The 14,504-nt window shown below is 45.2% G+C and overlaps 1 protein-coding gene across 1 annotated transcript in view; it reads right to left on the reverse strand.

Moving 5' to 3' along the window:
* Nucleotides 1-2,280: 2,280 nt before the first annotated feature.
* Nucleotides 2,281-14,504, reverse strand: part of SEMA7A (semaphorin 7A (JohnMiltonHagen blood group)) — a 60,028-nt gene continuing 47,804 nt past the window's right edge. The window contains exons 13-14 of the mRNA XM_073579473.1: nucleotides 11,676-11,722; nucleotides 2,281-3,467 (exon numbers count right to left, since the gene is read on the reverse strand). Coding sequence (XP_073435574.1) covers nucleotides 3,181-3,467; nucleotides 11,676-11,722 — 334 coding nt within the window. The 3' untranslated portion in view covers nucleotides 2,281-3,180. The remainder of the gene's footprint in view (nucleotides 3,468-11,675; nucleotides 11,723-14,504) is intronic.

A 14,504-nucleotide genomic window follows, 5' to 3' on the forward strand; every position in this document is an offset into this window, starting at 1 on the left:
AAACAATGTTTTGTGTGATTTCTCGTTAGAGTAAAAAATTGTTTTGGGCATTTTGAACTCAGAAGGTCTTTGTAGGTGATATTATAATAAGGAGTTGCCTGACTTTATTTCTTGTATTTATTGTAATGATCAGTTATAGGTATGAAACTTGGTGTTAAACTAATTACTAGAGGTGTGCCCGATGCTATCGCATCAGGAGGGGAGTGTGTGTGTGTCCCGCAGCTGCCTGCCCACCAGGGCCGGCGTCAGCACCCGGTGTACCCGGGCAAGTGCCGGGGCCCTGGCGAGACGGGGGGCCCACTCACGCTGTCTGGGATACCCGCCGGCGCCGCCACGCCCCCCATGTACCAACCCCATCCTGCGCCCTCCCCGAGGGACCCACGCAGCCCCTTACAGCCAGCAATGATCATCGCTTCGGCTGTAATCTTGTGTGCGGCACAGGACCTGTGATGAGGTCACAGGAGGGGAGGAGTCAGGGGTCACATGATCAGGGTGGCTGCAGGACTCTGCTGTGCTGGCCGTGTCATTATGGTGCTGGTCTGAATGAGGTAAAGTTTCTGTGTGGGGTCAGGAGGGGTTTACAAGGTGGATGTAGCAGAGCTGTGTGTACGAGGTGTACGGAGCGGAGCCGTGTGTGTACGAGGTGTACCGGCGCAGAGCCGTGTGTGTACGAGGTGTACGGAGCAGAGCAGTGTGTGTACGAGGTGTACCAGAGCAGAGCCGTGTGCGCACGAGGTGTACGGAGCGGAGCCGTGTGTGCACGAGGTTTACGGAGCGGAGTCGTGTGTACGAGGTGTACGTAGCAGAGCCATGTGTGTACGAGGTGCAAGGAGCAGAGCCGCATGTGTACGAGGTGTACCGGAGCAGAGACATGTATGTACGAGGTGTACGGAGCGGAGCCATGTGTGTACGAGGTGTACCGGAGCAGAGCTGTGTGTGTACGAGGTGTACGGAGCAGAGCCATGTGTGTACGAAATGTATGGAGTGGAGCCATGTGTGTACGAAGTGTACGGTGCGGAGCCTCATGTGTACAAGGTGTACGGAGCGGAGCCATGTGTGTACGAGGTGTACGGTGCGGAGCCATGTGTGTATGAGGTGTGCGGAGTCGCATGTCTACGTGGTGTACAGAGCGGAGCCATGTGTGTACGAGGTGTACAGAATGGAGCCCTGTGTGTACGGAGCTGAGCCGTGTGTTTATGGAGTGGAGCAGAGCCGGGGGTGTACAAGGTGTACGGAGAGGAGACGTGTGTGTACGAGGCATACAAAGTGGAGCGTATACAAGGTGTATGGTGGGGAGCATTTATACCTCCCGAGTCCCAACCGTCCCGGATCCAGCGAGACAGTCCCGATTTTGAGAGAGAGACTGCCCCAGCAGGGAGCTTACTTTTTCCGCGGACATAGGAGTACACAGCGGAGCCCCAAGGAGCACTTTAAAACTCGCACGTAATGTTCTACCGGAAGTGACGTGCTGGAATCTGACCAGAAATTAGGTAATTTCAGGAGGATATTGTGACGGAACCATGGAGGCACTTCAGGGAATGCATCAGATCCATCAACGTGTCCTCCTCTGACAGAGCGCACAGCGGGATCACCTTGGAATCGGGGATGTCAGCCATGTGAGCGGATCATGATATGTCCAGCACCAGGAGGCTCAGGAGGGCACTACAATGGGAGCCGGGCTGCAATGGTATCTTTATAGAATATTTCTTTGTTTCTTTCTCTCTCTCTGTTCTTTCTCTCTAATCTTTTTTTTCTCTCTCTGTGTTCTCTTTCTTTCCCCTCTTTCTTTCTTTCTGTCTCTGTTCTTTCTCTCTCTCTCGATCTGTTCTCTCTTTCCTCTCTTTCTTTCTTTCTCTCTCTCTGTTCTTTCTCTTTCTTTCTTTCTTTCTCTTTCTTTCTCTCTTTCTTTCTCTTTCTTTCTTTCCTTCTTTCTTTCTTTCTCTTTCTTTCCCCTCTTTCTTTCTTTCTTTCTTTCTTTCTCCTTTCTGTCTTTCTTTCTTTCTTTCCCTTCTTTCTTGCTCTCTGTTCTTTCCCCTCTTTCTTTTTCTCTCTACCTCTGTTCTTTCTTTCTTTCCCCTCCTTCTTTTTCTCTCTCTCCCTGTTTTTTTTTCTGCCCACTCTTTTTCTCTCTCTGTTCTTTCTTTCTCCATTCTTTCTTTCCCCTCTTTCTTTCTCTCTCCCTCTCTGTTCTTTTTTCCACTCTTTCTCTCTCTCTCTCTCTCTCTGTTTTTTTTTTCTGTCCACTCTTTCTTTTTGTTCTTTTTCTTTCTTTTTTCTTACTCTCTGTTCTTTCTTTCTTTCCTCTCTTTCTTTCTCTCTTTGTTCTTTCTTTCTTTCTCTCTGTTCTTTCTTTCTCTCTCTGTTCTTCCTTTCTTTCTCTCTGTTCTTTCTTTCTCTGTTCTTTATTTCCCCACTTTCTTTCTCTCTGTTCTTTCTTTCTCTCTTTCTGTTCTCTCTCTCTATTTTTTCTTTCTTTCTTTCGCTCTTCTCTCCTTCATGTTTACTCTACTAATCAATAGCCTCCTTCACATGAACGTGTTTTGCCACAGAGCGAGTGTCCATGTGGATCACATGCGTGTCCGTGTGATCCACACGGAGACAAGTCCGTTTTTAGCCAGCACCACGGATGTCACACGGCATGAATCGTGGCATTTGTAAAAAGGGGGGCCCACTGAGACTCTTTCGCCCGGGGCCCTGAAAAACCTGGAGCCGGCCCTGCTGCCCACCCACCTCTGTGCAGTCACAGCCAGAAGGAAAGACGGTGGTTTGCGGACTGTGCTGGAGATGGGATGTGGTGCCACCAGAGGGCGCCCGCACCCCATCTCCAGCACAGGCTGCAAGCCGCGGTCTTTACTGCCAGCTGTGACTGCACATAGGTGGGTGGGCAGGCAGCTGTGGGATGCGGCGGGTGTCCCGGCGGCAGGGGTGTCCCAATGGCGGGGTTTCGGTGGCGGAGTCCCACTGGTGGTACTGCGCAAGGGCCTGGTACCACCAGCGGGTGCCATATTGGAATACCCGTCACTTGGGTATTCCAATATGGCAGTCGGCGTACTTCTGGTGTGACGCGGTGGATTGTGGGATTCGAGGACATCCAGAAGGAAGTGGATGACGGACAATTTAAGGCAATTATATATATAGATGTACAGACTAATTAGCAAAGCAACTAAAACTTTGGATGTGTCACATCATTATCACTAATTGAATAGTCAATACCAAAAGCCAGATGCACTGAATCTTTGTAGCAGTGTTATCTTGCAATTCTGCAAGTGCTGGCTCCATGTCCCTTGCTGGACATTCTCTTGGGTTTTTGACACCCTTGATGATCAGCTTGCAGGCGTCATCGTTGCAGTTTTGGACCATTTCCATCTTGCCATCTTTGGAATTGAAAGAGGGGAGCTTTGATACTTTGAGACATGTAAAAGAAAAGGGAGGTTCCTGATCTCCCGCTTGGTACTCTTTTGATGGCTCTGTTAGAAAAAAAATTGCAGATCTTGTTTTTAGTATTTATATTTCAGATAAATATTATGAATGTTTGACATACACTTTCTCTTTACGTCATCATATCTCTAATATAGCAAGCTAATACAGACAAAACACATAAAAAATAATAAATACATTTCAACAGATACAGCTCTTTAGAGTAATGAACTAGGGAGATTTTTCTGGATGGCTTCCTAAAGCTGTGCTCCAGTACATGTGATACCTATAACTTGGGGATCAAGCTGATCTATATCTGGCTCAGAAGCAGCTTCTAAGAGCAGAAAACTTACTTCACACTTTTTTTTGCAGTAAGAGTCTGTAAGGGGGTGAGATATAATGATCTTCGTGCTTCCCTCCTTCTAATTGTCTTTCATTTGTTGATAATGTCTAGGATCAATGCCTGCGGTACTGCTACATATAAAATATGTATTATCACTCATCTTTAATGATATTGCCACATGCATGTGTTACCATTTTGTAGAAAGCTGTAATATATTGCCTGATGTTCCTGTATTATATTATTGAATAATATAATTTGTCTGTTGTGCATGTACAGTTAGGGTAAGTTAGTGCATCCTTTTGGGGACACTAGAGGAGGGCACTTTTAGTATATAGTTCTTATAGACACGGGTAAGTGTAGTTCTGTCAAGGGCCACTAGATGGGAGCATACTAGTGGGCCTGATAGGTATAGCTGATAGGATGGTTATAGAAGGTTAATTGTAGGAGGGGCTGCCAGGTAGTAAGAGGAGAGTTGGTTAGGAAGTTAGGTCAGATGGGGCCTGGGTGCCCTAGTGTCCACATGGGCTATAGGCCCAAACAGCTTGGCAGTCCTGTAACGTTTAAGTGTTGCAACCCACATTACCCATGGCCACTGTATATCATAGCAGTGGGCTAGTGCAAGAAAGGAAGTATGTGGCGACTTATCGCCTGGGAAGATGCTTTTAAGGCAGGAATCGGTTGGACAGCCGAGATGAAGGAAGTTGGAGCTTCAACGAGATTGGTATAGACGGGCCGGATGCTGTACCAGAGGCAGCCAAACTTGATGACTGATGATTTCGAGTCTGGGGCGAAACAGGCAGAAGGGATTGTCATCATGGCGAGGTCAGGCCAGGAAGGAACTAGGGAGCAGTCTAGGATGGTCAGGTCTGGGCATATACTGCACAGAAGCGACAGCCAGAAAGGGAAAGATGAGGAAACCAGCAAATGTCTTTATGTACCAACTGTGGATTTAACGTGTGAAGTACTTAGCAAAGAAAGTGTTAAATTTAACTTGGACTGTGTCTCCATTGCTGGAAGTCACCTGAAAGAGGGACCTGTTATGAATGGGTCACCGAGGAGGAAAAACAAAAAGCTAAGTCCCAGAAAACCAGAGAGGTTGGTAACTATGCAGATTGCAGATCCCTGATCATAACCACACAACTAACAGTAGCAGTGGAGCGTTCCTACGATGTTCCTAGATGCCTCATCACCGCCGGAGGACTACATAAACCTAAAGCAAGAAAAGGGAAAACTAACTGCCCCAGAGCAGACCCCAAAGGAATAGACAGCCCCCACACATGTATTGATGGTGAAGCAAGATGAAAACACAAACACAGGCAGGAAAATAGGCTGAGCAAATGATAGGGCCCGACTAACTAGAAAGGACAGGAAAGGAAAGCCACTGTCTGCAATCTGCCAAAAACCCTACCAAAATAATGTCCAACACGTCTGATAGCAAAATTAACCCTGAAGTCACTAGACTTCTCCCACTATATCAGCACTCTGAAATATTCTGAAACAGAGCAAAAAGAGGCCATTCTAATAAGGGACAAAAAGGCAAATTGGCAAATACAGATAAATAGGAGTGGAAGTTCAGCATAGCCCCAGCAGGGGCAAGCTGACCACACAAGAAACTGAATTGACCAACAAGCGCAAGTGTGAACATTAGCAAAAAAAAAACTTAACTTGAGAAGACTGGAAGAGAGCTGAAGTCCAAGACCTGAGAAGCAGACTGAATCACCAGCACCAGGATAGGGCGTCGGCTATCTTATATCCAGTCTGATACTCCAGAGATCCAATTGTTATCCTCCTCATCAGGTGACAGATCACTACCACTTAAGCCAACCTCACTACCTCCTGTCACCACCAGAGGGAGAACGGAAGGAGAACTCTCAACTGGTGGAGCAGAAAATGAGCTCATAACAGTACCCCCATTGAGGATGGGTCACCGAACCCTCATCCATGCCACCAGGCCGATCATTATGGGCCCGGTGAAAAGCACGAACCAATTTATTGGCATGAATATCAGAGGCAGAGACCCAAGAATTATCCTCCTGGCCATAACCGTTCCATTTGACCAAATACTGGAGTCTCCGTCTAACCAAACGAGAATCTAATACTTTCTCTACCTCATATTTGACATTGCCTTTAACCAATACAGGGTCAGGAAGTGCCACCACAGGAACTACTGGCTCAACAAACCTCTTCAACAGTGACTTGTGAAAAACGTTATGGATTTTGAACGTAACTGGAAGAGCCAATCGAAAAGAAACAGGATTAAGAATCTCCAAAATCTTATAAGGTCCAATAAATCTGGGCTTAAATTTTGGAGATGCAACCTTCATAGGAATATTCTTAGACAAAAACCAAACCATATCACCCACTTTAAACCGGGGACCAATGGTTCTATGCCGGTTGGAAAAACGCTGGGCCTTTTCCTGAGAGAGTGACAACTTATCCACCACTTGGTCCCATATCTGCTGCATTCTCACAACCACAGTGTCCACACCTGGGCAGGACGAAGATTCCACTTGCCCTGAAGAGAATCGAGGATGAAACCCAAAATTACAGAAAAAGGGTGACATCAAAGTGGCAGAACTAGCTCTATTGTTCAACGCGAATTCAGCCAAGGGCAAAAATGAGACCCAATCATCCTGATCAGCAGATAAAAAACATCTTAACTAAGACTCCAAGGTCTGGTTTGTTCTCTCAGTCTGTCCATTGGTCTGGGGATGAAACGCGGAGGAGAAGGATAACTGAATTCCCAGATTGGAACAAAAGGCTTTCCAGAATCTGGAAACAAACTGGACTCCTCTGTCGGACACAATGTTCTCAGGAATCTCATGTAACCGAACCACCTGTTGTAAAAACAAGGGCACCAACTCAGCGGAAGATGGCAACTTTGGGAGTGGTACAAGATGGACCATCTTCGAAAATCTATCACAAATCACCCAGATAACAGTCATTCTCTGAGAGACAGGAGGATCAGAAATAAAATCCATTGAGATATGGGTCCATGGCCTCTTGGGCACCGGCAGGGGCATCAACAACCCACTAGAATGAGAACAGGGTTTAGACCGAGAACAAGTCCCACAGGACTGTACAAAATTCCTGACATCACGAGATAAGGCAGGCCACCAAAACGACCCACTCATCAAATCTCTGGTACCAAAAATACCCGGATGACCAGCCAATGCAGAGCAATGGACTTCAGACATCACTCTCTTTCTCCACTGCTCAGGAACATACAATCTTCCCATAGGGCAACGCTCAGGTTTATCCTCCTGAAATTCCTCCAGGGCGCGTCTCAAATCGGGCTACCCCCTCACCTAGGATAGTAGTAGGCTCGGTCACATTAAGAGAATCAGCAAAGAATCTCCTAGAAAGGGCGCCTGCCTTAACATTCTTAGTGCCCGGAAGAAAAGAGACCACAAAATTAAAACGCGTGAAAAACAAGGCCCATCCAGCCTGTCTAGGATTCAAGCGTTTGGCCGACTCCAGATAAATCAGATTCTTGTGATCGGTGAGGACCACAAATTGATGTCTAGCTCCCTCCAACCAATGTCTCCACTCCTCAAATACCCACTTCATGGCCAACAATTCCCGATTCCCCACGTCATAGTTGCGCTCAGATGGGGAGAACTTTCGAGAAAAGAAGGCACAGGGATTCATCTTAGAAGTCACAGGGTCTTTTTGGGACAAAACAGCTCCTGCACCAATCTCAGAAGCGTCTACCTCCACTTGAAATGGAAGTGAGACATAAGGTTGCCGTAAAACTGGAACTGAAGTAAATCTCCGCTTAAGCTCCTGAAATGCTGAGACAGCCTCAGGAGACCAATTCAGCACATCAGCTCCCTTCTTGGTCAGATCAGTCAGTGGTTTGACAATACTAGAAAAATTACCTATAAATTTACAATAGAAATTAGAAAAACCCTAAAAACTTCTGGAGAGCCTTCAAAGAAGTAGACTGAACCCAATCATAAATGGCCTGTACCTTGGCCGGGTCCATTTCAATAGTCGATGGAGACAAGATAAATCCCAAAAATGAAATCCGCTGTACACCAAAGAGGCATTTCGATCCCTTAATAAACAGGGAATTCTCCCTCAAAATCCGGGACACAGTCCGGACATGTTCCACATGGGAATCCCAATCACTAGAAAAGATCAAAATATCATCCAGATAGATGATCAAAAACTTATCCACAAAGTCTCAGAAAATATTCGTAAAGGACTGGAAGACAGAAAGGGCATTAGAGAGCCCAAAAGGCATCACCAGGTACTCAAAATGTCCCTCCGGAGTATTAAACGCCATCTTCCATTCATCCCCGTGCTTGATGCGAATAAGATTATACGCCCCCCTGAGGTCAAGCTTAGTAAACCAGCAGGCACTCTTAACTCTGGAGAATAAATCAGACATCAGAGGTAACGGGTACTGATATTTAACCGTCATCTTGTTAAGGGAACGATAATCAATACACTGTCTTAATGAACCATCTTTCTTGGCCACAAAAAAATAACCAGCACCTAAAGGTGACGAGGATGGTCTAATATGACCCTTCTCCAATGACTCCTTAATATAGGATCGCATAGCATCATGTTCGGGTACAGATAAGCTGAAAAGTCGACCCTTGGGAAATTTACACCGAGGCATCAAGTCAATTGCACAGTCATAACTCCTATGAGGAGGCAAAGACGCGGACTTACTCTCACTGAATACATCGGAGAAATCAGCCAGATAATCAGGAATATCATGAGACTGAGGAGAGGTGGAGCAAACAGGAGCGTCCCTAAGAACACACTGACAACCCCAACTCACCACAGACACAGATTTCCAATCCAAAACTGGATTATGAGTTTGCAACCAGGGGAACCCCAGAACAATAGTATCGTGCAAATTATGCAGCACCAAAAATTTACAATTTTCTTGGTGGTCTGGGGCAACTCACATTATCACCTGGGTCCAAAACTGAGGTTTATTCTCCGCCAAAGGAGTGGCATCAATACCCCACAAAGGAATAGGCGTCTGCAGAGGCGTCATGGACAAACCAAAACGTTTAGCAAAGTCCAAATCCATCAGATTCAGAGCTGCTCCTGAATCCACAAAAGCCTTAGTGGAAAATGTGGTTAAGGAGCAGATCAGAGTAATTGCCAAAAGGAACTTAGGTTGTATACTGCCCAAAGCAAATGTGTGCGCAAAACATTTCTCTCATTTAGGGCAGACAGAAATAATATGAGAGGCGTCTCCACAGAAAAAACACAGCTTATTACGCCTTCTATTTGTCCCTTGTATGTGATATTATTCGGTCTCTGCGGTAGTAATATATAGTCTGGTTCTGGTGTGGCGGTATTTGTTCCTTGTATGTGATATTAATTATAGGTCACTATGTGGTGGTAATATTGTGTCTGGTCATGGTGCGGTGGTATTTGTCCATTGTAACTGATATTAATGGTCATTTTAAAAATTGAAAAATTAATACAAATGTACCTAAATTGTATTGCATATTTTAACAAATATTTAATAGGTTACAGTAGAGTAGAGCTCGGCCAAAAGTGTCTACAGTGTTGTGATGGTGGCTTAAAAAATATTTTGGCGGAAAAAAAAATCTGCCGGCTATATGTGTGATCTGGTGATGGGAACTGTTAATGTGTGATTGGTGAGAAGTGGAGTTTACCAAGAGAGGGCGGTGGGACTGTGGACAGTTTGAAGGGTGGAGGCAGGGCTGGGGTGGAGACTGGGTGGAGTCTTACGGGGGCCCCAAAAAATTTCCCAGTATGGGGCCCCAAAATTCCTAGTGGCAGCCCTGCCCCTACCCATATGCTGCAGCAGTTCAGGAATGTGCGGAGTGCGGACACTGGACAGTGTGGAATGGATGGATCCTCTTGGTCTGGCCTACACTGCCTGCTCCAGGTAAGAGTACTGCCAGAGCTGAGCAGGACTGAGGGACTGGGACTGAGGCGCAGGCATGATTTTGGGGGCTCCTGGGGTGGGGGAGAACTGAACATGGCAGGCATGATTTTGGGGGGCTCCGTCCTGGGGGAGAACAGAAGCATGATGGCCTGGCTGCTCATGAATGGGGAGCCCCTGGCCTGGGGAGAAGGGAAGCATGGCCTTGGCTGCTCATGAATGGGGGGCTCCTGGGGAGAAGCATGGCTGCTCATGAATGGGGGGGACCCTGGGGAGAAGCATGACTGCTCATGAATGGGGGGGGCCCCGGGGGAGATGCTTGGCTGCTCATGAATGGGACGGCTCATGGGGGGAGAGAAGAAACATGAATCGGGCGGCCCACATAGGGGGAGAAGCAGCATAAACTGGGGGGCCACATAGGGCGAGAAGCACTATGCCAAAGGTAGACCGCATATGGGGGAGATCATTATGAAACAAAGGGAAACGGGGGTGCCTATATATATTACCTAACTATATGTTTACATAACTTTGTTGCCCTATGAAGAACGGGGGGGGGGCCCCGAAAAATTTCTTGCACAGGGGCCCACTACAGTCTGTGTCCGCCCCTGTTAAAAGGTAACTTCAAGTCTCAGAGTGAGAGAAGACTCTCTGAGTACAAATTTATGAAAACTTTCGACACATTCAGTGCAGGTATTAATGTGTCGCATGGATTTATGTCTTTTTACATCAATTAAGGAATTTGCTCCTCAGACCTTCTGGGGTCATCACAACACAGAACCAGATCGGCAATCAGAGGGCAATAAAATCTTCACACTGCTTATCTATGAACTGCTCCAATATTTAAGCTTATCTCTCTCCCATCATGACTATTCTGCTTCACATCACTTGTCTTATCTGTTGAGTTATTTCTGTGCTGTCTTGTGTATAAATATGTGATTCTTCAGATTTTGTATTAGTCTATGCCTGATGAAGAGACCTGTGTAGTCTCAAAAGCTTTCAATGTGTTATCATCTTTTCAGTTAGCCATTAAAAGGTATCAACCACTGAGGAGTCTCAATTCCAAATATTCTTCTATCTACTGGCTAACACAGTACAAAGATATATATCTTTCCTGTATGAGAATTGAATAAAGAATTGGAAAATTCCATATATTTTTATTATACAAAAAAATGTACTTGCTCAAATCATACTCATTTTTTAGAGAGTAATTCTGGTTATAAGTGAACGACATCCTGCCCCCCTCTACCCTCTCCGTAGACTTTTGTGAGCAGCAACATCCCTTGGTGAGCAGAAAATCTGTTATCACTGCAGACAGATTATATCAGTGAAATGTGAGTGAGTAATCTATCCAGGAGGAAAAAGAGTAATTTTCTCTAACCAGATAAATTATGTTAGGTTAGACTGATATGTTGTGCTGTTAATAACAAAATAAGTCATTTAAAAGGGACTCTGTCAGTACAGAATGACTGTTCAAACCGAGTACAGGCACTAAGTGCACCCTAGGCGGGGACAGTCATTTAAGTGCACCTTCCCACCTGCTTAGTTTCCATCTATCTCCACTCTTCTCTGGCTCAAAAGCCAGAGCTGTCAATCAAAGAAGAGGGGGGTGGAGATTGAGGGACAACAATCAGTTGGCAAGGTGTATATAGATGATTGGCCAGGCCTTAGTGCACCGAGATCTTGTACTTGATTTGATCAGTCATTCTGCGCTGACAGTCGCTTTAAAATTTATATGTCCAACATTAGTCAATAGGAAAAATTACAAATAGTAGTGAAAAGGTTAGGAGAAGCCAGACTGTTTTTTTTTAAGAGATGGAGAGTCATGTGTGTAATTGTACAACTAATATTCCCAATTCCTGCTATTGTAGCATGTCTCAGGTGGAAATAAGCAGCCAAGCCAACCATATAATGTAGTAATCCAATGCCTTGGCATTATGTGGTAAAAATCTGTATAAAATGGCAGATGATTTTGAATGGAAATTTCTCTTAAACAGTAATATTCTATCTGTCCGTCCTATAATGAATACCCACCATTTTGCAATTGACATGTTGCGTTCAGGTTCTGCTCTTCCACGGAGCTGTTAAAAGGAAACGAACATGTTAGCTGCATGTATAGGACTATTCAGTAATCAAAAATGAAAAAGTTTTTGCAGTATAGTGAATCCAACATCACTGGGACACACAGCAACATCTATATCTCAATTTGATCTATTTTTCATTACATAGAGTTACGTTCAAATATGTTGCTTTTAGGACATGTATTCTGATCTACACAAAAAAAGAAGACAGAATGCTCGTCAACGAAACGGCAGTAGGCCTAGACAAGAATCTTCGCGGTCACATTAAAGGGAAGACAATAAATGGAAACTTCCTGTAATGCTAAAAAAAAGATAAGTAAAGCATGCAGAATTTGGTGATTTATCTGAAGCTGAAACATAGGAAATGGCTGTAGACGGTATAGAGGTAGCAGTAACTCGTTGGCTCTGGTGCGTGTGTAATAAACATGCAGGTGCTGGTATTTCACCACGGAACCGAGACAGATCAAAAGTTAAAGGGTTTTATTTACAGGGATATGATAATCCTCGCAGGGAGAAAGCAGTGGGGGTTAAACTGGCTTTAAAGCAGTATATCAAACAGTCAAAAAGAATAACAGTTAGAAACAGGTGTTCTTGGAACTTATCAGTCTTCTGAGTACTTGCTTGTAGGGTCGTCTTCTCCCGCGTCGGCGCCGTCAGCAGTGGCACTTGTCGTCTCTCTAGTTGCTGTAGGCTCTGCAGTCTCTAAGGACCCACAACAGGGGTCTTGGGGGTTAATGAAGAAAGGCAGGGGGAACACAAGGCATTCCGGGTGTCCCCTGCTCTGAGTCTATGTTCCAAAACTAAACAGTCTCACCGCAGGAATCAAGGGCTCTGTGTCTCTGTAAGTCTCTCAACAGGAGTCAGGGGCTCTGCACCAACACCACAGGTACCGGGGCTACGCACGGGGGTCACTGTCTCTGCACAGGGGTCAGAGCACACCTCTCCAGTCACTGCAGGCTCTGGTCTCACATACTCACATGATGCACTCTCTCTGCACAGTCCCCCTAGATTTGTCCTCTGAAAGGGAGTTCTCTCTTCTCCCCTGCACACGCTGCTCTGAGCTTCACGCACTCTCAGGCTGCCCTCCTTCCTGTTCCTCTCTTCTACCAGCAGTCACATGACCCAGCACGTCCAGGGCAGAAAGTTTTCCCCCTAGCAAGCCTGCTGTCTGGCCAAGTGGTTCAAGCTCAAGAGCGGAGAAGGTAACCCCCACTCTGAGTCTTCTTGTGCTTCACCCCTTACACGTGATCAAGTCCAAAGACTGAATATTTCAGTTAAGGCTTTTTTTTTTTCCCACATTACAGTTCTTTTCAGGGTAAGAGGAACATACAGAAATATTCAATTTGATTCTTGATGCAGTAGTACAAAGCTGACGACAGCAAGTCACAGACGAGTTGCAGAAATGTTTTTAGTTGCGCAACTTGTCCGAGAACCGCCGTCACACGACCCACGTCGCCATGAAGCCCTAGCCTTAATATATCACCTGTAGGAGAAAAAGTATGGCCATTTATACATTGCTTTATTGCCAGTGGAAGACTATGGAAAGTGGTTTTACAACCAATAGGAACGGTCTAATAGCTGTGCTTGCAAACAAGCACCTATTATATCAGTGTTTTTGAGCCTGCGTTGCACAGGTCCGGGGATATGTGGATGGATCTCAGTGTTGTTAGACAGTCTTCAAACACCATGGTTTTATTGCAGTTTTACCAAGATTTTCAGAAAACTAAGAAAGCTGCTATTTATTATTTATAATATATTCAGAAATCATGGCAGTACTGTGATGTGTGGAGACAGTCTGAATATTCAGTATAGGAAAACCCTTCTCAATTCGTTTATGAAATGTGAGCAGAGAACATGAGTACCATGGCTCCCTGCTCCGGGATCTTGACCTAGAGCGGGAGCTGCTTTGTACGTATACCTGTGTAGTGGTACGTGTATCTGTACTGGTACTTGTGTGGTTGTACGTGTGTCTGTATGGGTGTGTATACCTGTGTACTAAGGTGTCTGCATGTATTTGAATGTTTTCATGTCATACATTTCAAAATGCCTCATATAAACCAGTGCTTAGTCACACATAGCAGCTTTGACTTCTTTAGGCTCTCTCTGATATAAGACTAGCATCCTCTACTAACCTAAGCTCTTGCTTGTGCCTTAAGGATTTTTCTTTAACCAGCATCGGCCTCTGGCTGTGTATTTTTGCCCATGTTCATTGGCCTCATCAGGTATTTGGGAGTATGCGCTGATGGGGCCATAGACTACGATGGTGCTGATAGTCAACGTGTGCTCTGATGTGTATCTTTTTTGGGCGTGTACACCTACTGGAGGTGAACATTCAGACATAGTAGATGTGGACAAAAACTAAATGTGAAAGGTGCCTTTGGCATGCGCTACCACAGGTGATGAGGATATTTCCCAATATCCTCAGTTTCAGTGTGTCCTTAAAACACACGTCTTCACTTTCACTAATACAACTCTTCTCCATCCTCCTTATCCCCTCCTACATTGTTCTTCACAGCTTAATCCCTTCACTTAAAAAAAATACACAAAAATCATGAAACTGTGATTTAGTGATTGTTCTGACACATCTTCAGATTAAATTCTTAGGGTATAGCCTACATTTATTTAAGCCAATATTAAATATGATGGAAAAATCCATCGATCTTGTAAATATACCCAATATACCCACAATATTGTGGTTGGAGCTCTGCTATAATACACTGCTGCAACAGTCGGCATCCATAGCAAGCCCATATACAGCAACATTGAAAGAGGAAATAAAAAA

Source organism: Dendrobates tinctorius, unplaced genomic scaffold, assembly GCF_039654945.1.
Source record: "Dendrobates tinctorius isolate UK_male_01 unplaced genomic scaffold, ASM3965494v1 ptg000062l, whole genome shotgun sequence".
Taxonomy (NCBI): Eukaryota; Metazoa; Chordata; class Amphibia; order Anura; family Dendrobatidae; genus Dendrobates; species Dendrobates tinctorius.